Source organism: Anguilla anguilla, chromosome 13 (assembly GCF_013347855.1).
Source record: "Anguilla anguilla isolate fAngAng1 chromosome 13, fAngAng1.pri, whole genome shotgun sequence".
Classification (NCBI taxonomy): Eukaryota; Metazoa; Chordata; class Actinopteri; order Anguilliformes; family Anguillidae; genus Anguilla; species Anguilla anguilla.
Window position 1 is genome coordinate 24,802,394 of NC_049213.1, and position 21,830 is coordinate 24,824,223.

General features: G+C 45.6%; 1 protein-coding gene across 14 annotated transcripts in view; it reads left to right on the forward strand.

Annotated features, from left to right (window-relative positions):
* itpr1b (inositol 1,4,5-trisphosphate receptor, type 1b) overlaps positions 1–21,830 on the forward strand; it is a 103,846-nt gene that overhangs the window by 53,872 nt on the left and 28,144 nt on the right. For 8 of the 14 annotated variants that reach the window (XM_035388771.1, XM_035388777.1, XM_035388778.1 and 5 more), the window contains 6 exons: positions 3,878–3,913; positions 4,920–4,967; positions 6,843–6,972; positions 8,183–8,373; positions 20,117–20,303; positions 20,680–20,933. In XM_035388771.1, coding sequence (XP_035244662.1) covers positions 3,878–3,913; positions 4,920–4,967; positions 6,843–6,972; positions 8,183–8,373; positions 20,117–20,303; positions 20,680–20,933 — 846 coding nt within the window. The remainder of the gene's footprint in view (positions 1–3,877; positions 3,914–4,919; positions 4,968–6,842; positions 6,973–8,182; positions 8,374–20,116; positions 20,304–20,679; positions 20,934–21,830) is intronic. The other 6 variants (XM_035388775.1, XM_035388779.1, XM_035388773.1 and 3 more) reach the window with 2 other exon arrangements.

The following is a 21,830-nucleotide window of genomic DNA, read 5'->3' on the forward strand; positions in this document are numbered from 1 at the left end:
ACATATTTTATGATCATGTATGATCTCTATTATCACTGGGCTATTGACTCTATCTCTCCCTCTCTCTCTCTCTCTCTCTGTTTCACTCCCTTTCTCTCTCTCTCCCTCTCTCTCTCTCTCCCTGTTCCTTTCATGTGAGATTTACTCATTCAGCCCCTTCTCTCTCTGGCACTGTGCACTCGTGTATCTTGCCAATTATCTCTCTTTCCTTCCTCCCGGCCTCCTACTCTGTTCCTCCTCCTCCTTTCCTCCCTCTCTCCTTCCTGGTCTCTCTCTTTCTTTTTTCTCTTCATCCCGGCCTCTCTTTAGTTCCTCCTGCTTGCAGTGCTCCCAGTGATCTGGGCGGGTAAATGGAGGCTGCTCGCTGCTGTCCTCGGCTGTCCTCTTCACAACTCCGATGTGTGAGATGAGGGCACTCTCCCCCTGAGCCGCCCGCGCTCTCCAGCAGGGGGAGCTGTGAGCATTTCAGTTGGTGCGTGCGGCAGTGTCCCAGTTTCCCCGTCTGCGTGCAGAAAGATTCTTGGGCTCCCGCCAGCTCTCAGGCGGCGGTTACATAAGATCTGCTGTTGGGTTTTTTTTTTCCTGGAATTCAGACTCTCCACTGATGTGTGACCTTCAGCAGTAATTGCCAATAAAAGTGTGGCGGAGCTGTTTGCTGAGAGACACTGGCAGCACCTCGCGCTGGGTGGTGGTAGGGAGCAGAGGGAAAGGGGAGGGAGGCGATTGGCGCTTTTTTTTCTGGCCCCCGCTGTTGGCGTGTTTAACTGTTTCAAGCCTGCCGCTGGCCCTCGGTTTGCCTCTGATGTAATAGTGTCGGACGGAAAACAGGCCAGCGAAACCTGGATTAGGAGCCCACGCTTACTGTAACTCCCTCTCTCCGTTTCCCTCTCTTCTCTCTTGTTCTCTCTTTTTCTTTGTTATTGGAAAATAGTAACATAATTAATTATTATTATGAAAATAATAACAATTTGGGAACTAAAGTGGTAGTACTAGTAATAACAGTGGCAGTCTGACCACAGATCTCTGACAAATGGACATAGTTCTTATGTACTGTCATGACCCCTGTTTCTGTGTTATACTATGTCATTCCTATTCCTTAGGCTTGTATCTTTCAAATTATTTACATTTTTTTTTAATCTGCCCTGAAACTGGATTGGTCACATTGTTTGTTTTAAGTAGTAAATCACAATCCTTGCCAATGTTGTTAGACTTAATAGCGTGCTTAACATGTGGTGTATTTAATAACAAAGGCGAATGACGCAGGCGTTTTATTTTCAAGTGCCGGAAGACTATATTCTTGGCATAATTTGGGTGTTCACCTGTCAGACGGGTGTATTTGAGATGCTTGAGTGATTGGGCTGATTAAGTGGAAGACACTGACGGTAGATGGGTAGATCCCTTGTGCACTTCTATGTGTTTGTGCATGCGTGTTTGTGGCCAGGAGTATTTGCCTGAGGGCTTGATGTTATATTTTTTTCCATTATCTGCAGTCTTATGGAGATAATACACATTTGCATATAGTATGATGTGTATGTTGGCGTTATCTGTCGTCTTGGCACGACATATAATGGGTGGTATTTCAACAGACATTGAAACTGTTTTCTTCAGAAGTGGGTTTTCTCAGTGGCAAGACGTGGCCTAGATAATGAATGAGTGAATGAGTGAGTGTGCCTGCATGAGTGTGTGCGTGCGTTTTGTGTATGTGTGCTTTAGTGAAGCGCAGTTCCAGAAGTTTAACTCCAGTTAGCTGTGGAAGAACCCCTGCTATTCCTAGTGATGTCTGTCAGTATTGGTGGTGGGATTTGCTGATGGATTTCTTCAAAGCACGACACCATCCATTTATAAATACTTCAGTGAAGGGGATTTAGGTAGATTCTCAGCAATGAAACTACTGTATATGTTTTTTTTATTTTTTGTTTGTTTTTTGGAAAAAATCTAAATCTTTATTTTTTTGTATATTGGAGATGTACACAAGCAAATACATGTTGAAATATTGGAACAAATACAAATGATAATAGGCAATTCAACATGTTATTTGGAAAGTGTTGTCCTTGCCTATTTATTTAAAAAAGTTAAATAGAGTGCTTATTCTTCAAATTTTTGGGAGAGCCCTTTAAGGTTTCTCTCCTGAAAATTGATATTTGGAATAAACAGATGGCACATTTAGGGAGATTTCTATTTATTCTTATGGTTTTTCAAAAGGGTGTGAGTGTTGCTTTGAGGTCAAGCAGGTTGTGGTGGGACTTGTGCAAATGCTGTAACTTATCCAACCACCTTATCCTGAAAGGTGGTGTACATCAGAGCTCTCCCTTTGGCCCCCTCAATGTTTACCTGTGCTTCTCCGAGTCATGATTTGTGCTAAATGTTGACTTGTCCTTGTGTATGGCAGTACACTTTCCAAATCTCTTTTTTTTTTTTGTTGATTTATAGAAAACTCACACCTTGTGACTTCTGGGCAAACCATTCGACGCAGCATCTGTGCATGCAAAGGAAACTTCTCTATTTCCCCGAATGCTGCACAGCCAAGCTAATGTGTCAGTATCAGTGTCACTCATTTGGTAGTAAGAGGAACGCTTCCCCGTTACACTCTGCTTTTTTAAACCCACCTTCAGTTGTTGAAGTGCCTGAGTAGTATGGTTTACTTTGTTTAAAAATGACATTATAGTCATTTACCAGATATTCTTATCTACAGCAACTTTAAATGTTGAAAAGGCATAAGCGCATTCACTGGATTAATATGAGCTATAGTTGCAGACCTGGCTAACAGCATTTTCCAGACCAGCGAGTAATGATGTGACATCATGTTGTGAGGAGGCATTGTGGTGTAATGGTGAGAGTCCGACAGTCTGTTTCATATCCAGCTCATGACTGCGCAAAATGACACAACACTGGACCACCTTTGGCCCAGCGCTCAAAATGGCATTTGCCCTTCCGGGTCACGTTGTTGACTTCACTAGTACCGGACAGTGTGGATGAAGCTGTCAGCCCCTCTTCAGCGTAAATCAAGGAGAACGTGAGAGCCTGCTTTACGTGTTTGTCTGGTTCTTTTGGCGCTGTGTTAGCCTTGTGTAGCTGCTGTGCGCAGCCCAGCCGTGTGTCTGTCTCTCCGCTGGCCTTTCGGCAGGCCGTGCGGCTCATACAGAGTGGGCCGCGTGTGTGAGGGGTCCTGGTGCCTGAACGTCTGTGGAAGTCTGCTCTGTTCTGTTTGGGCCTTGTGGGTCAGTGGGCGATGCGGATCAGGGAGAGCTGCTTTACCAGGCGGACATTTTCAGGAGTGCCATTAATCCACACTCTGGATGATTTGTTTTATATCATTGGTTAGTTCAGTATATATTTTTATTTTTTTACTTTTTTGCTTCTATGCACATGGTTTGCACCTGCAGTTAGGCCATCGCTTTGGGACAGTCTAGAAAGGCAGTACTCAGGGTGGCCATTTGTGGAGGGAGGAAAAACTCATTTAATCAGCAGACATATATTTTCAGGATCTATATGTTTATATGTAAATATTCATGTTTATTTCTGTAGTTTGTGCAGAGTGGCAATACAGAGGGAAGGCCGGGCTGAGTTTATCCTCCCACAGTCAGGATAAACTCTTATCTCTGCCCCTGGTCTTGCACTCTGGCACGGCCGGGCACATGACAGTCATCTGACCGCCGTTACCAGGCGGGAACCGGAGGAGTGGGCGGGGCCGCGTCCTGCTTCCTCACAGGGCCGTATTTACTTTTCAAAGCAGGTGACCCTGCAGGCCGCTGGTTCATTTGCTCAGGGAGGGGCGGTAGTGGAGGAGAGGGGCGGGGAGAGGTGAGGGTTGAGGGGGGGGGGGTATTGGGGGCATACTGTGGTGTGGGACTAATTCAGGACTTTTTTCTCCAATCAGCTGGCCCCCCCGCCTGAGCCAGAGGTCCCTGCCGAGGTGTGTTCCCACTCCCGCATTTGCCTTGAGTGTGCAAATAGGGGCTGCTGCAGAATACTGCACATTGTCACCTTGTCCGCACTAGACATATACGTATATATATATATATGTATATATATATATATATATATATATAGTCGTTCCAGTATCAATACGTATCATTCCAGTCATTTAGGAAATTATGACCCCCTTCCCCCTCATCTTTCTACCTCAGATCTTCAAACCCTAGCCACCGTCTTGTGCTTTAATTTCATTTATCATTTATTTGGGTCCTTAATTTGGATCCCCCCCCCACACACACCAAATCCCCTCCATGTGACCATGCTCCGTTCATCCTATGTTGTCTTCCCGAGGGGTCGCTGATCTTCAGCTCATTTGCCTTGAGAGGATCATCAGTCTGTGTTTCTGGGTGGCAGATGGGAGCTTTAGCCTGTTCTGTGTCAGAATTGCAGGGGTGTCATTATGTAACCTGGATCAAGCCCATCTCTGCCCCTGACCTGTATCCCCCAGCAGCCCCACATTGCTTCCATCGGTACCCCTCTCTTTAAAGTAAAGAGCAAAGACTGCACAATTTGCTAGCATTTTCTGTGGACTTTGGGGGAAGATTTTTTTCCACGCAAAGAAATCGGAAGAATGTCTGTCCTTTTTTGCATATTGAGTACTGGAAAGTGTTCTCTTGTGAATGTTCAGCAACAGTTTTTTTTTTTTTTTACTGTAGGCTTATTTAAGTTTTTTTTATTTTATTTTATTTGTCACTTTCCTTACCAGAGTGGATTGTTCGTCACCAGCACAGCATGATTATATTATCACCTCAAGCAACACCCCCATCTTTCCTCAGCCCCCCCAACTTGACTGCATGATATAACCTGACCCAGTTTCATGCATGTCATTAAAGTGAAAAATCTGCAAAGTATTAATACTTATGTTTTTTTTTTGTTGATTCCCCCCCCCCCCCGTATTTACTTTTTTCCTTTTTTTTTGCCTTTTGCTAACTTGTCACTCTCAGGAGCTTGATCCAAACCAGCCGCAGAAGCAACTGGAGGATCAGAAGAGGGTAGGTAACCCCACAGCCCCAGCCCCCCCCCCCCCCCCCCTCGCGCTGGCTGGATGCAAACTGAGCCCAGCCAGCACAAAGACGGTATACACAGACCGGGGCTCCTCCCTTATAGCCACCTGTGTCTGCTCAGGCATGTACAGCGCCACAGTTTTTTTTTACTGGAGGATGGGAAAAATCATTAGCAATAATGTTTTCTGGAAGGGTTTTTCAGAGTGGTGCGTGCGTGCGTGCGTGCGTGCGTGCGTGTGCGTGCGTGTGTGTGTGTGTGTGTGTGTGTGTGCGTGCATGCGTGTGCATGCGTGCGTGTGTGTGTGTGTGTGTGTATTGAAGCGGGTGCAGAATGTGGGCTTCGGAGCAGCACGGTTCCATGTGATGAGGCTTATGTAAGGGATTCCCTGCTTCACTGGAGCAGATGCCTCTTAAGACCCTGAAGTATGTGGGTTTTGGGAGGGAGGGGGCATGAGAGCGGGGCTGCTCCTCAAAGACGTTGGGGGTATACCCAGAACTCTCTGAGGATGTCTCGGAACATTCTGCAGCGGTGGGGCCAGTCGGTGACCTGGTAACAGAGCCCGCTGCACTTGGGGGGTCGAGATTGCTTGGGCAATAAATAAGCAAAGAGTTCTAGGCGGTGGAAATTTGCTCCCGCATCTCGGTTTCCCCTTGTGGCAGATGATATCCATAACTCACACCTACTCCTGGATCTGGGTGGTAATGCGTGGTGACTCATCACGATATTTCAGGTGTCAGCTTGCGTGCGTCTTCCTCTGCGAATCGGCAAGCTCTAAGCTTTTTCACCTTGGCACTTTCATCCTTAATTTAGAAATGTTCCTTTTTACATCCTCTCCAGCCTCAGGGCTCACCGCTGCAGCATTGCAGTCTGATCCCGCATCGATCGGGTTAGCGAGGAACTGATGTCCGCGATGCCTTGTTTTCCTGTCAGTTTGAACTGTCCGCGCGCACACCCTCCAATCTGCTGTGTATCGCTCTGGCGAGAGGAATGCATTGTGTGCAACTGGATTTCATCTGCCTCAGCCCGCAGCTTGTGTCAGTTCTCATTTGAGAACTGTTATATTTTTGAGCTTGTATATGAATTCAGCCGGCTGGCCCAAATAACCTCATGTATACCTAAGGTCTAAATGAAAACGGTCTTTTACAGGAACCTGTGTGAATTCTTTCTGACAGATGTTGGTTGTAATGGAGAAATTTCCAATGTAAATGCAGTCCTTTTTTACCTATGCCTCTCCTTACCATTGACTAATAATGGACTGAGTGTGAGTTGTGGTACAAAACTGAACTTCGATGACATGGCCAAGGTCTCTGCAAAGCAGCTCAAACCCACCCTCAGCCATGACAGATGTACTCTCTTTCTCCTGGGATCCGCTCCCCTCCCATGTACCAGCAGCCCCCCGCCCCCCCTCAAGTCTGCCCATCATCCCTTTTCCTTCTGGCCTCCTGTTGCCATGACTCCAGGTGACGATTTCCTTCCAGCTATGAGTCATGCTTTAGGCGACCTCTACCCAGATCAGGCTTTTGTGCTATCGATTGTTTTTATCAATAAAAGATGGTAAAAGGGAGATGGAGAGAAAGTGAGAGTACATCTCTGTGTTCACAGAAACTTGACTGAAGTTTTATTCTGTTAAATTCACTAATTCAGTTATGTTTAGGTATTAATCCCCTTATCAATATGCTTTAACCTTATTGAGATCAGAACCCACTTCATGAAGATCATGGCTGTGAAATGCAGTGACTGTCGTGTGGGAAGTAGTGGGGAGGGCGAGGGGGTAAATGTGAAATTGCCTGTGTTGAGAGCTGTTCCTAGCCCAGCGATGAGTGACAGCTGACCGCTTTCTCTTTCTGACTTTCTGACTGAAGCGTGAAGCATTGAGGCAGATTCTGGTCAACCGTTACTATGGAAACTTCAGGCCCGGGGGAAGGAGAGAGAGCCTGACGAGCTTCAGCAATGGTCCCCTCACTGCAGGGGCGCAGGGAAAGGTCCAGGCAGGTGAGTGAAGTAGCACGAGAGTGCGTGCACCTGTCTGTGAATCTGCACGTACACATGTGCATATCTTACACATGCACGCTATCTGTGCACACTTAATGTGCGGGTGTGTGTCTCTCTCTCTCGCTCTCTCTGTCTGTGTGTGTGTGTGTCAGTGCTGTTTTATTGTTTATATAGGACAATTGGACATGGTCACTGACGTGCACAGTGTTACAACATTCTTTTTCTTCATGTCTCTGCACTTCCTCAAAATGCAATAAAAAAAATATATATTTATGTATTTCACATTTACATCTGTATTTTTAAAGTATTCTTACATAGCTGCGGAGACTATTTTCACATTGATAAACTTTACTAATAAACTAGTACAGTGGACTGTGGCACAAACTGCGCAGTACCCCATGCCAACGGCAAATTGGTGACACCGCGTGATAAAGAGGTGTGTTCCTGCTCACCGTCTTGTCCTTGTCCTCCATCATTTATGCTGTGGGGCTGGCCGTGTCCCAAATGACAGGAAGTGTTTCCACACATTCGATCCAGGCCTGCTGGTTGCCAGGCAACGCAAGCGGGAGCCTACTTCCTTTGAGAATTGTCTCCTGATTGCACCTGGTCTTGAAATTAGAGAGCAGTCTTTGCACGGTTGCATGTAAGATTGTATGTGCCCAGTGTTTGGTTTAGTCTTGTGCTTGTGCATGAGTGACAAGATCACATTAGGCACAAGTATATAAAAATAAAATCATATAATTAACCAGTTAATGGCATTCAAGTCATTTTCAGCTGGTAAATTATAACATTATATCTGATGATAATATATTTATCCGTCTAATATTTTTATCTTTAAAGATAATCTAATTAATGCATGTATGAAAAACATACTTTTCAAAGTATTTATGTATTTATGTATTTATGCCTGTTCCAGTTGGTTTGTTATGTTATAGTATCAGGGCTCTGTGTGCTTCTTGGCTCTGCATTGACAGGTCCATCACAGTGAAACAGTTCTCACTGTGATCTCACTCTGGGTCGAGATTACACTATTGAGGCAGTGAAGTTACTGTAGATACAGTTCAGTCAATGTAGTGCCGTAACCTGTGGGAACACTGTGGTCAGAGTAGACTGGTGAATGTTGCGGTAGGGATTGTTAGGTCAGCATGGTGAGGGTGCGGTTGGAGCCCCAGAGGTCCAGGAGGCTGACCGTAGATGTTCTCTCCTATAGGTGGAACCGGGGGATCTGGGGCGGTAACTCGGGGGGACATGAGTATGGCTGAGGTGCAGTGCCATCTGGACAGAGAGGGAGCTTCTGACCTGGTCATCGATCTCATCATGAATGCAACTAGTGACCGCATCTTCCAGGAGAGCATCCTATTGGCCATCGCCCTGTTGGAAGGCGGGAACCCTGTCATACAGGTGAGGCATATCCGACTGGCTGGTTGGTGGGTTCTGTCAATGGGTAAAGTAGCATTTTAGCCGCCCAGGAGTGTAGAAACGTTCCTGCCAGCAGAAGGTCAGTGTGTCTGAGCTGCCGCAGTCTCTCTGGTTACCCCCCAGCTACCCATTAAAAGCCCTGACTATCCTCTCACGTAGCAATGCGGTACTTTGTCCCTGTACTCTATCCGCAAGCCGAGGAGAATTTGAAACCTGTTAACGCCTATTGCATATACAAGAGCATTTGAGGATTCATCTCTGCTGGCTTCATTGCTAGAAGACTGAAAGTCGTGGGGACTTCATTCCTGCTCTTTCCTTTTTTTCCTTTATATCATGTTTGTGACTGCCTGTGTTTAAAATGATCACATTTGCTTCAGCATAAGCTATCAGATCATAGCTTTGGTCAGCCTCTGTTACTTAGAGACAGTGGTTTGTGGGTGAGTCATGTTTCTCAGGAACAGAAGTAGAAAAAACTCATTTCTCTAATATGTGCACCGCTGACTTGATTGGCTGTGCTCTTTCTGTTTGGTTCGGATTGCTGACATTACAAGTATTGTTCTGAATGGCAGGGAAGTAAAATGTCTGTTTTGTAAGTAGTACACATCTTCAGCGTAATTACAGGTGCATATTACACAGTGCTGTGCGTGAGATGAGGATAGCTGCTGAAACGGAGTCCCCCATGCTGCTGTGGCTGCTCCCATGCATGACCATTTTACAGTGCAATCAAAATGATAGCATTTTTACCACTGTCATGTCCTGTCCACTGTGGTTGAAATGTCTTTATTTCACATGCTGTTTTTGACCTGGAGTTAGGCCAAAATTGTCATGGTTTCAGGCCCAGAAGTTATGCCCTTATCGTAAGTGTCTAATGTCGCAATTCTCTGGACCCGTAAACCCATCTGTGTGAGGCAGGGTTGGGCGGAAGGAGGAGTTTTGAAACGCTGTGGAGCTGCTGCCGATAAGCTCGCCCCAAGGTCACGCTGGCAGGGCTTTGTGGGGTTGTTTAGTTTTATCCGTCCGTGTGCAGAGGTGTGCTGGGTGCTGTTAAGAAAATACAAACATCCTACCCGCCCCTCCCCCACCCCTGAGGAAGAACCCAGAGTGGATTTTGGAGGGAAGGGAGACGGGCGCCAACAACAGCCTGAAACTGCAGCCCAAATAAAGTAAAAACGTTCCCCTCAGGAAACCGTGTGGGCAGAGAGTCGATCATTGTGGGAACACCCGGAGCTGCCATCCTCCTCTCAGACTGCTTGTTTATCACTGCTCCGAGGACACCTGTTCCCCGTCCCACGCAGATGTGAATAATTCAGCTCCACGCTACCCAGGTGAAGGATTCTTCTGGAAACTGAAGAACGCCGTAGCGGGCGGAGCAGGAAGCAGAGGCGGATGGTGAATTAATGGTCTGCTGGGAGAGGGCCAAGGCTCTGCGCCGGCCGGCTAGCCTCAGTCGGCCCGCCCTCGCACAGCTCCGCTGAGCCTGTCCAGGGTTGCTGTGGCAACGCAGCACTTTGGCAACCTCGCGGAAAGGTGGAGAAAATGGACGGTGGGGGCGGGTTGGACACGGGGGCGGAGAGTCTGATTCTAGGACAAGCCTCTCTCCTACCCGACGTGGTATTAGCACAAGTGCTTGCGCAAGCAGGCTCTTACATAATGGGCCTGTATTTGCATAGATATTTTACCTGATGATACCCGGCCTTCCCACGGCTCGCACACAAAGACTCTCACGTGACTTCGTTACATAAGGGCCATTCAGCTGAACAGCGCAGGGAAGTATTAGGCTTCCAAACATTCCATCTGAACTCAAGCTGGGTCACATTGAGCTGCTGGAGAAGAGAGAGGAACTGGAGTACCAGGGCCTCCCCTGTCTGAACAAACAGGACTCTCCCTCTCTCTCTGCCTCACAATTGCCCCCCTCCTCCCTCTTTCAGCCTCTCATTAATGCTCATCAACGTGATCACGTGGTGGTTCACATGGCTCGATATATAACGTCTGGTACATCAAAACAGAACAATTTGTTAGTCACCTGATTCCTTTGTGTCTGCGTGCGTGAATGTGTCTGTGTTGAGCGTGTGCGTGTGTGGTGTGTGTGTTCGTGTGTGTGTATCTACAGTGATCTCATAATGTGTAGGACAAAGACACACCCCCTGTGCCCCCATCACCACCATTTCAGGACTCCATATGTATGGGACATATTCATTTTATGCAAATGAAAGTAGTCATGTGGAGTACTTTGCATGCAATGAATGCTTGAAGTCTGTGACCCGTAGACATCACTAGGTGCTGAGTATCTTGGATTCAGATCTGGTGAATGACTTGGCCAGTCAAGAAGGAAGCAATTGAACACACCTGTTGTAATCAAATGAAAGATTTAGCGGAATGTCTCTTGGCAACCTGTAGGTCTATGTGGTGCATGTGTTTAGCTTCCACATTTAGTTTTGGCTTTATGTAAGTATTTGTGAACTGGATTGAATTTGGGAAGAAATTTCTTTTTTACCGCACTGGATCTGATTCTGTAGATTGGCAGTCTGGAACAGTATCTCTCAATGTGAATGTTTGATTTTTTTAAGCCAAAATGTCTTATTATGTTAAAATCAGGATTGGAGTCCATTCAGAATTTTAAAAATGATTTCAGTTCATAAATTAAAATTTCATTTAATTTAAATTTTATTTTAATGTCCTTGTAACTATACTGTATGTCATTTGTATTGGCATAAAGTTTAAAGTGATAAATGCAATCAATTAAGCATTGGAATTTCATTGAATTAAATTCAATTTCCTTTCATTCAAATTAATTTGAACTTATTTTAATTCAAAAGAGGAGCAGCACTATCTGTCTTTTTCTGCCCAAGTCTCTGTTCAACTTCAAAAATGGTGCCTTCGCTCACAATCCCAGGAAATCCCTTGGAGGGAAGAAATGCTCTTTGCTTCTAGAAGAAACACAGCACACAGCATATATTGTGCACTTACATAATGCTATGTCCATTACATCTGTTTGGGATTTTTGTTTTAATCAACAGCGGGGATGCAATTTGTACACCAAAATAAACAAGCAGAAGGCCACAAAAAAGTTAAACTGAGATGCACAGGCCAACCGCATCCACTCTTAAGGGAGACAGTAAATACACAAAATGACCAAAAGTATCTGCACAACCTTTGGTCTGGGGCTGTTTTTATGGTTTGGGCGAGGCCCCTTGGTTCCACTCAGGGAAAATTTTAATGCTACAGCATACAATAATGTTCTAGACAATTCTGTGCTTCCCAAACTGTTTGGACAAGACCCTATCCAGTTTCAGGATGGCAATGCTCCCATGCACACCGCAAGATCCATATAGAAATGGTTGTCGAGAACAGTGTGGAAGAACTTGACTGGCCTGCACAGGGCCCTTACCTCAACCCCACCCAACACCTTTGGGATCAGTTAGAAAGCCAACTGCAAGCCAGGCCTAATCAGCCAATCAGTGCCTGACCTCACTAATGCTCTTCTGGCTGAATGGAAGCAAATTCTCCAACATCTAGTAGAAAGCCTTCCCAGAAGAGTGGAGATTGTTATAGCAGCCAGGGGTGGACCAACTCCATATCAGTGCCCGTAATTTTGGAAGAGATGTTGGATGTCAGGTGTCCACATACTTTTGGCCATATAGTGTAAGTGAATGAAGTAAAAAGCAGAAGGCCCTGAGCACCAGTGTTGCACATGTGAACCCATAAGATGCAGGAACTGTGTTACTGAACACAAAGGGCCCTGGGCCAAACCTGCACATACGTCCTGAGATTAATTTGGTTTCTGTGCCAGGTACGAGTTTTTAACTTTCTTCTTAGAAAGCCTTACTAATGAATTATGAATAATTTTTTTTGTTAGTATTAGCCTAATTTCCCATCATGGGAATGCTGGAGTATTACACAGTGTGGACAGGGAGCACCACGTCTTCTGAGCCGCCACTGGAAATGCATTTCATGCCCAGTTCTGATACCAAAACCTTCTTCTGTAATTAATTTGCATTGCATGAAAATTGGTAGTTTACATTTTGATAGGAGCTGAGATTAGTTGGGGCCAGTTTTGTTATGACATTAGAGTTTAATGTGTTAAAAATCTTATCAAAGCTGCAAGGAACAGTGGGTGCAAGTTGATCATATTTTACCAACGCTGAGCACCGCCCCTCCCAGTGAGGAAACGCGGTCCAATCTGGGGAATCCACCATCGGGTGTCTTATTCCACCACCTGCCGGGTTTCTCATAGTCCATAGTCTGCTGCAGACAGTGCGGTGGGTGTTATGAGTCTGTCGACGATGTGGCTCTGCATTCCGGAACAGGGCTGTCTTGCACAGCTGTTGCTGCCCACGCTGTTTCCTATGGGAGTCAGCCATGCTCCTCCCTCCTTAGCCATCAGCCAGTGCAGCGATTAGCCTGGAGTTGGGAGTCTGACCCTCCCGTGAGTTTTCTCACTTTCTCACCTTTCAGATCCGTCCTCAGAGCACACAGAGATGTCGCGCCTGTGGCTTTCCCGCCCTTGCACCAAGAAAGGGCAGACATTTGTGAGTAATAACGGGCCGGTCGGGTGACGCGCGGCGGCCGCAGATGGCTAAGTGGCCCGTGACGTCAAACTCAACGCCCACCCCATAGCAACGGGCAGCCGGGGTGTGAACATTAGAGCAGCTCAACACCCATGCCGCGGAGCATCGTACCTTAGCACTGCTCCCCCTCCACTGCCATGCCCCAGACAGTGGAGATGAACAAGATAAGAGCAGACGTGAACCGTGGCTAATCAATTCAAAGGGGCTGTGAGAAGATTAACCGGCAGTGCACAAGCATAGTAATAATGGATTATCTTTGCCCACCCCCACCATCAGCCACTGCCACCCTCTGCATTCACTTGTCTATAGGAAAACTCCTGGCTGTGGGGACATGGGAAGGAATTGCAACAGTGACATTTCTGCTTCTCCCTTCTACAAGTCCTTAATGGAATTATTGCAGTCACTGTGAGAATGACCGTATGAACTGAAGTTCTTTGCTGATTCAGTCTCTGGTGCAGACGCTGTTGGTGACTCCCTCATATTTAAGGGAGACCCTTACTATCCAAATGATCATCTTTATTCATTTGCTTAGCAAACAGGTATTGGTATGCAAGTGTAAGAGGTCAGAATACAGAATATTATGTCACACCTCACATGCTGTTTCATCAAATATCTGAATCACATTTGTAGATTTTCTTGCTTATGTTTATTCTTTGGCATGTTAAATATTTGGCTTTCCGTGCTGACGATTCCTTGATTTTAGGGATGCGAGGGTGTGATCAGATTATCATTTTGAACTTGTTAATGAACAGCATGTGCCTAGCAGCATTTCACATTAGATCGGAAGAGTGGTGAAGAGACTGTACAGTGTTATGTACTCTAAGTGTGGTAGAAATGATTCAGTGGGAAGAAGGATAGAATGTCCACATTTAAACCTCAGTCTAGCCTAATTTGCATGCAATGACAGTTTGAAGTCTATGACCCATATACATCACCAGGTGCTGAGTATATTCTCTAGTGACACTCTGCCAGGCCTGTACTGCAGCCTTCTTCAGCTCTTGCTTATTTTGGGAGCTAGTTGCCTAAAATGTTATCTTCAGCCTATGAAATGCACGATAAACTGAGGGGCGACATAGCTCAGGAGGTAAGAGTGGTTGCCGGTTCAATCCCCCGCCCTGGGCATGTCGAAGTGTCCCTGAGCAAGACACCTAACCCCTAAATGCTCTGGTGAATGCGAGGCATCAATTGTAAAGCGCTTTGGATAAAAGCGCTATATAAATGCAGTCCATTTACCATTACCATTTAAACTGGATTGGGATCGGGTGAATGTCTTAGCCAGTCCTCCTTTGTTTCTTTAGCAGTATGTTTGGGATCATTGTCTTGCTGTAAGATGAAGCACTGTCCAATGAGTTTGAGCAGATAAGATGTGCCAAGACTAGATACTGATAGCTCTTTTATACCTACACTAAGGAAGCAATTGCACACCTGCCTAATCAGAAACATTATGGTGTCCTGAAATGGTGGGATTGTGTAATTAAGTGCTGTAATTTCTACACGGAGAAAACCAAAATGTATAAAAATACTCTTTAAAAGCTGAGAATCTGCACTTTAACCACAGGTGAATTGTTTGGTTACAGATCTAAAATTGTGGAATACATAGCCAAATCGAGAATTCTATAGAATATATATTCTAAGTTGGCTCACAAAACAAAGAATCAGATTGATACATCTTCATTCTTACACATACATACTGTATGTTTTGTCTTCTGCAGTAAACAGTATGTGGCACAGTTTGAGGAGTGGCAAAGTTATAATGAAACAGGATTTGCAGGATTAAATCCTGGGTGGGGAACATTTTGGGTGTATAAATGGAAAGCACATACTTAAGTCACGTTATTTACACGTGTAAGAGCATCAGCTAATGCATATTTAAAACATAGCATTAAGGTGTGATATTTCTAATGTACACATTGTCGGGATTTGTTTAATTTATGTCCAAAGATATTTTTTTGTTAATCCTTCCGCTGCGTCATTACTGTCATGTGCTTTAAGAAGCACTCTCTTTAAACATTGCATGTAAAATGCAAAGTGATGTTTACATTTATCAAAAGCAACGTGGGCCCCCCATTCTTATATGATTCATGAAATCTGACTATGGCCAAAAGCCATGCAGATTGACACTTAGGCCTAATTGGGACTCCCATCATTCACCTTTTGAGCTGAACGTGAAGCGTCTTCCTGCCCAACTTGTTGACCGAGAAGTAAGTCAACAAGCGGCAGTGACATCACATGCTTCGGTGGTGACATCACATGCATCAAATCGACAAGGCAGTTGTGATGGGCATTGCTGTTTGGGCATGATTCGGCATTCTATATTTGGGAGTAAAAAGGGCAAAAAGTATAAAACCTTGTTATATGGCAAGACCTGACAGGATTGATTGATTGATTGATTGATTGATTGATTGATTGATTGATTGACAGGTTTGCATTGGTCCTGGATAGTGCCACAGTCTGTTCATCCCCGGGTCTGGCAGAGCTATGAGACAGTACTCCAGTGTATGAATGGGAGGCTGGTGTGAAGATGAGAGTGGGCGAAACTGTAAGACAGAGCGAGGAGAAAAACTCCAAAAGCACTTCCGTAGGTGGGGGGCAGCTGGGAAGTTTGTGTATGCTTGAGAGAGAAAGAGAGAGGAAGAGAGAAAGTGAGTAAGGCGTGTGGGTGGGCCATGTCTGTGCTCTAGTGAGTTTGTGAGAGCTGCGCGTGTTCGTGTTCGTGTGCGGAAAGTGAAGGTAGAGGAATGAGACTACGAGCGGCGTTTCCCTCACAGAGCGCATCCACCCACAGCCTGGGCGCCTGTTTTGCAGAACAGACCGGGTGTTAGCGGCTGCGGGATGCGGGCGAGGGTGCGAGCGAGGCGGGGGCGAGGGTGCGAGCGAGGCGGGGGCGTGGCGCAGGCCGTCTGCTGATTGCAGCTCCCATTCCAGCGGTGTGCGGAGATGCCTGCAGGGAGGGAGCCGAGCGGATATAAATAGAGCTTGCATAACGGTCCTTTGTTGATGTCAGTAGCGGGACAGAAGGGAGGGGGGGTGAAGAAAAGCGGAATGACCTTGTTTTGCAGAACCCCGCCTCCGCTTCGCCGGCTGAAAACCCTTCTTCCGCCTAGGGACCGTCTCAAAAGGGGTGGACAGGCGTTCACTGCTCAGAGAGAGAGAGAGAGGGGGTGGTCAGAAGCCTCGCTGTGTACAGAATACTTATGAGTGGGCTGTTCTACGTCAGGGTCCTTTGGGCATGTGTGGGGGTGCAGTTTTGAGAGTTGGAGAGGCGCTGAAAGGGAAAATTCCCATGCTGGCTTAACTCACTGCTCTAGCATAGACTTCGGGGAAGGCCCCTGTCCCTCGTTGAAGGTCAGTTCTATCAAATCCACACATCTTACTGGAGCTGACTCTCCCCCCGTGCAATTTTGGACTGGGCTGTCTTCCTGTTTGGTGTTCCTCCAATACACACACACACACACACACACACACACACACACACACACACTTTATCTGTCTCTCATACTCTCACTCTTTTTCTCTCTCAATTATCTCTATAAAATTTCTGTCCTCTAACGCTGCTGATTTCCAGAATCTCATCCAGTCCACTTTTTGGAGATACTTTTCATAAATGAAAACGCTTTTTTTGTTGTTTTTTGATAAATTAAGCTAACACTATATGTTATTGTTATTCATTGAAAATAGTTGACACAAGTACATTATATACAGTTCTCTTTTATTACCACAGTATTATACCAATGTAAAGGGAAGCGATGTAAAGTATGAATTTGAGCTGGAGGCTGCATGTTAAAGTTCCACCAGTCTGTGAGAAGTGGATGAATGAGCTTTAATATGCAGCCAGTGTAATAAGACTGGAAATCAGTGTCTCTATCAAAGAGGTGTTCGTTTGTTAGTTTCAGCCAAAGAGTAGCAACAGACTTTGTAAGTATTTGCTGGCAAAAAGAGAACTGCATGCTGGGACAACTTTTGTGACCCCGTGCTTCCAGTGTGTGTGAGCATAGGTGAGAGCCAAGTGTACACAGGCAGTCCTTTTTTTGTGCCGTGTGCACCTGGGTGAACGGTAGGAGTTTGCCCCCGGAAGTTGGGGGGCAGGTTAGTGGCGGGGGGTGCTGACCTGGATCTTTAGAGAGAGTGTAAAAGTGCATGTTATGCAAGCAGCTCAGCGGGATTATTGCCGCCAGGCCCCGGCACCCCCCCCCCCCCCGATCCCAGCGTGTGCTTTGCTGTTACCTTAGCCAGTGCTTTGTGAAATGCAGTGAGCCGCAGGTTGCTAAACAGTTGATTTCTTTTTTTTTTTTTTTTTTTTTTTTTTTTTTTTTGCAATATGTCAAACAAATTCACTGAAAAATACTGTGAGTCTCAGTGTTAGTACTTAATGCCTGTTCCCTGTCTTTCTTCTTTTGAAAAAGTGTGAGGTTCCATGGGCAGTGCTCTCCCATCTTGTTGTCACCATGGGGGCGGGGGGGGGGGGGGGGGGGGCAGTTAAGTAACCACTAAAACTGCAGTAGGCCCCAAAGCAATTATAACATGCTTATGTGTCAGCCCACAGAACATATGTTTCATGTGTTTATAAGTACCAGTTAATTCAGAAAGGCACAAATGAATGCTTTACACATGCTATTTACATTTCAGACGCTGGTAGGATACATTACTTCATGTATTAGGATGACATGTCCAGGACAAGGGTTCAGAGATGAAATTTTAATATATTTGATACATGTAGGGTCAAAAAAACTTTGCAAGGGCAGTGCATCTAGGAATAAAACCCATAACCTTCTGGCAAAGAGCCCCTTCTGCCCCTTCACCGCACTACCATGCCCTATTATGCATTATGCCAATGGAACATTCTTACCATCCTGCCATGTGGATATTGAAAATACTGCAAAATATTGTACAAATGTGGAATCCTTTTGGAAATTATAGCAAATATGCTTCACAGCAGTGCATTTTATTTATGCAATTTGTTGCACTGTGAATTTTATTTGGAGATCAGCCGTCATGTGTTTTCTATTATTCAGGAGAAACGTTACAAGAAGGATTTGGTCTGAAGTGTTTGCCTTGCCTTGCCTTCTGTAGAGGTGTCTGATTGCAGAGACAAGTTATGACAATCGGGTTGTGACTGTCCTCGGGATCCAGCACTGCCTCACCCTCCCCAGGGTGAATGGAATTAAATGCTCCTCTTAAATTGCTTAAAAAGAACTGAACTGAAGTGAATTGTATTTGGCACATGTTTGTGTTCCTGAGGCTGGCTGTGTAATTAACTTCCCTGTCTTCTGTTATATGTATTAGGGCTGTCTCTTCAATACAGAGAGCATATTGCTCTGTTCAGTTCTTTTGGATTTTCCAGCAATAGGATTAGGGGAAATGTAGCCAACGTTGGCTGGGATTATTAGCTGGCCTGCACATTTGAGCTTGGACGTGTTAGTGATGGTATTGCTTTCCTCTCCACTCTTTGACTGCGCTCATTAGGCATGGGTGTTGAGCGTACTCACAGTGTTGCTGGTGTTGATCCATGCTGATTGTCTGGAGGGCCGCATGTAAACCATGCCTTATGATTTTAATCGTTATTTAAATTTTTATGGATTGCTGGTTTGTTCTTTGAAATGCTTCCCTGTGCTTGAGGGACTTTACTTGCTCTGTTGCGCTACAGGATCAAATCTACATGTGATATGATCACTAGGTGTGTGTCTGTACTTGTGTATGCGTGTGTGAGAAAATGCAAATCGGGTCAGCAAGTCTTTATGCACAGGTTTAACCTGCATTCTCTGGCTCAAAATTCACCTGTCAGCTTGTGTGTGTGTGTGTGTGTGTGTGTGTGTGTGTGTGTGTGTGTGTGTGTGTGTGTGTGTGTGTGTGTGTGTGTGTGTGTGTGTGTGTGTGTGTGTGTGTGTGTGTGTGTGTGTGTGTGTGTGTGTGTGTGTGTGTGTGTGTGTGTGCATCTGCCTTGCAAACTGTAATTAGTTTATTTTAGCTGTCGCTTTCTGCTGGCTTGCAAAGCCAGACGAGCGCTGTTGGAGTGTTGCAGTCATCTGTTTCATTTCCTGCGCTACTGTTTTACCTCTCTCCTCATTTGGCCAAGGCCTGACTTCTGCTCCAACCTGGAAAGAAGGTTGGTTATGTAACAGGGCTTTCAAAACTGCCCTAGTTACCGGCTGATATCTCTCTCTCCCTCCGGCCAATCTCTCCTTTCACGTCCCCCAGGCCGAAATGGCGCTTGAAAGTAGGGTAGGATTTTCCTTCCCTCTTTCTTTTTTCCTTATCGGTTTCACTGTTGCTGTAGGTCTACTGTAACACCAGACAGCGCTCAGCGGATTAGAGGACTTACGTCAGTGTGGGATCATTCAGTGAAAATGGGACAGGATGCACCAACTGTAAACAAATAAGCAATAAAAAATATGAAAAAAGTACCCCATATCTCCAAAAACCGTGCGTGCCACCATGAAACGTAAACACTTACAAAGAAATTTCTTTTTCATAGCAAAACATTTATAGTATAGTGGAGTGCATATCCAAACTACAGTTGCTACAAGAAAAAAGGGAGCAAAAGAAGGAAATGAAGACTGTACTCTACACTATGCCCCTTCTAGTACATTTTACAGGTTTTTTGTGGATCACAACTTTGCAAAATATACACTGGAGCACGTGTATGCGTGTGTGGACTTTCTTTGTATAGTTTCCTTGTATAGTTGCCAAATGTGCTGGGTTTGGTCTGCACCGCTGTACACAGCTCTAAGTAACAAACAGCTTATCAGCACTGGCCCAGGAGAACCCGAGGGTTCAAGGAGTATGTCAGGTGGTGTGAAATCAGGTGAGTGAAGAGATATGCTGCCAGGTTATCTCCGTGCCAGTGTAAACGGCCTCATGTAACCACGAGGACATGGACCGCTCCACTGTCAGTAAACAGTGCTTCAAGCTGTTGGAGCTCTAACTTTCTGACTTCAAAACGTAAGCACAATTGACATAAACGAGACTTGCAAGTGTAACTATTAAAGGCTGAAATGTAAGTTGTTTTCAAGCAATTTATTTTAAAAAAAACTTGCTTGACATCTTTTGCCATTATTTGTTTTGCTGAAAGCTTTGCTCGTTCACATATAACATTATGCACTCTGTTGTCATGTAAAAATATTTAATTCAGTTTATAATTGTTTTCCCCATTTTCGTAGCGCTCGTTCTACTGCCGGCTTACCGAAGACAAGAAATCAGAAAAGTTCTTCAAGGTGTTCTATGAGCGGATGAAGCTGGCTCAGCAGGAGATCAAAGCCACAGTGACGGTCAACACCAGTGACTTGGGAAGCAAGAAGAAGGACGATGACGCACCCGACAAGGATGAGAAGCCCATGCGCAAGAAAGGTCAGAGGTCACATGGGACAATTTGCATTGCTGTGGTGTAAGAAGGTCACTGTCTCTCCCCCACCTGTCTATGGAGAGCTGGCTGTACAAAGTGCAAAGGCACTAGTAAATATTTGCTAACAGGATCATGCATCATGTCATTAATCTTTTAGAGCCATAGCTGTACATCCCAGCAAACAAAAACCCTTCTGATTATGAAAACCTAGTATGTCCCTCATAACACAAACAGAAAAACATCCCAAAACCTGTGTCGGTGTAAGATGCTAACAGTTTACTTCGCTCTGTCCGATGAAAGGGCCATACGACTTCAGTCTGTTTGTTTTGCTGTGAGCTATGGTCTGTTTGTTCCTGACTTCTCCCAACCCTGTGTAAACAGTGAAGGATGTAGCTGCCGTGGTGACGGAGGAGGTCAGAGAGCAGCTGCTGGAGGCCTCGTCAGTCACCAAGAAGGCCTTCAACACGTACCGCCGCGAGGCCGACTCGGAGGAGCACCTGGCGTCGACCGACAGCCAGCCTAGCGCAGCTGACAAGGGCCAGGAGGATGGCGAGATGAGCGTCATCATCACCATCATGCAGCCAATCCTGCGCCTCATGCAGCTCCTGTGCGAGAACCACAATCGTGAGCTGCAGGTCAGCCAGCCACCAGGGGGAGCTCTCCCATTTACTAGACTGAAAGAATAAACTCCTCGTCTCAATGTATTCTGAGGGCCAGATGTTCTTAGATTTGCGACTAGTTTCAGAGGCAGATATGACGCATTCTACCCCAGAAACGTTATCTGGTGTAAAGAGCTGTATGTGCAGTTTGTGTTCCCATTCCATCCCAGCAATAGGCAAGCTCCTTGCAGCATTACACTATCTCACATCCGGTTCATTTCAACCGACAATTGCCGCTGCAGCTGGAATGCCAGAGTCCGCGTTTTTCCATACGCTGTCCGTAGTGCTGGATACGCTCTTTCGGCACACAAACAGATTCATCGGTTTCCTTACATACAATGAAGATATTCAATGCACTAAACAGGAGTTTTTGGACTGCACCTTTTAAAGGGATATTTAACTTTGGTATGACACAAGTAATCGTGTGGAGCTTACCCCATTGTATTTGCATAGTATGAATACCAGCAACGTCAGTTCTCCCTGTTGACCGTTGACCATTGCGATTGCGTACGCGCCAACATACACTCGTCAGGCCCCAAGTTTTATGTATGTACATGTGGCCCTGAATGACTGCCCCCGGTAAGCTGCAGCCCTGGTAAATATGCACCGCCAGACAGAAATGAAAACGGATGCAGATGTCACATGATTAGTCTGGTTTCACTATGCAGTGGATGCTGTACTTTCAGAGGTCAATTCCGTAGGTCCAGAATGAAGAAGCTTTTCAGTTCCAAGGGTAAGGCCCTATAGACTAGAACAAATGTCTTAAAATAAGGTTAAATAGGGTTAGGTCCTCTACGTCAAGATGGAGGAACAGGTTTCAGTTCTGTGGTCAGTGGAGTCCTTGTTCAGTAGTTTAGACAGAGTTCAGCATCC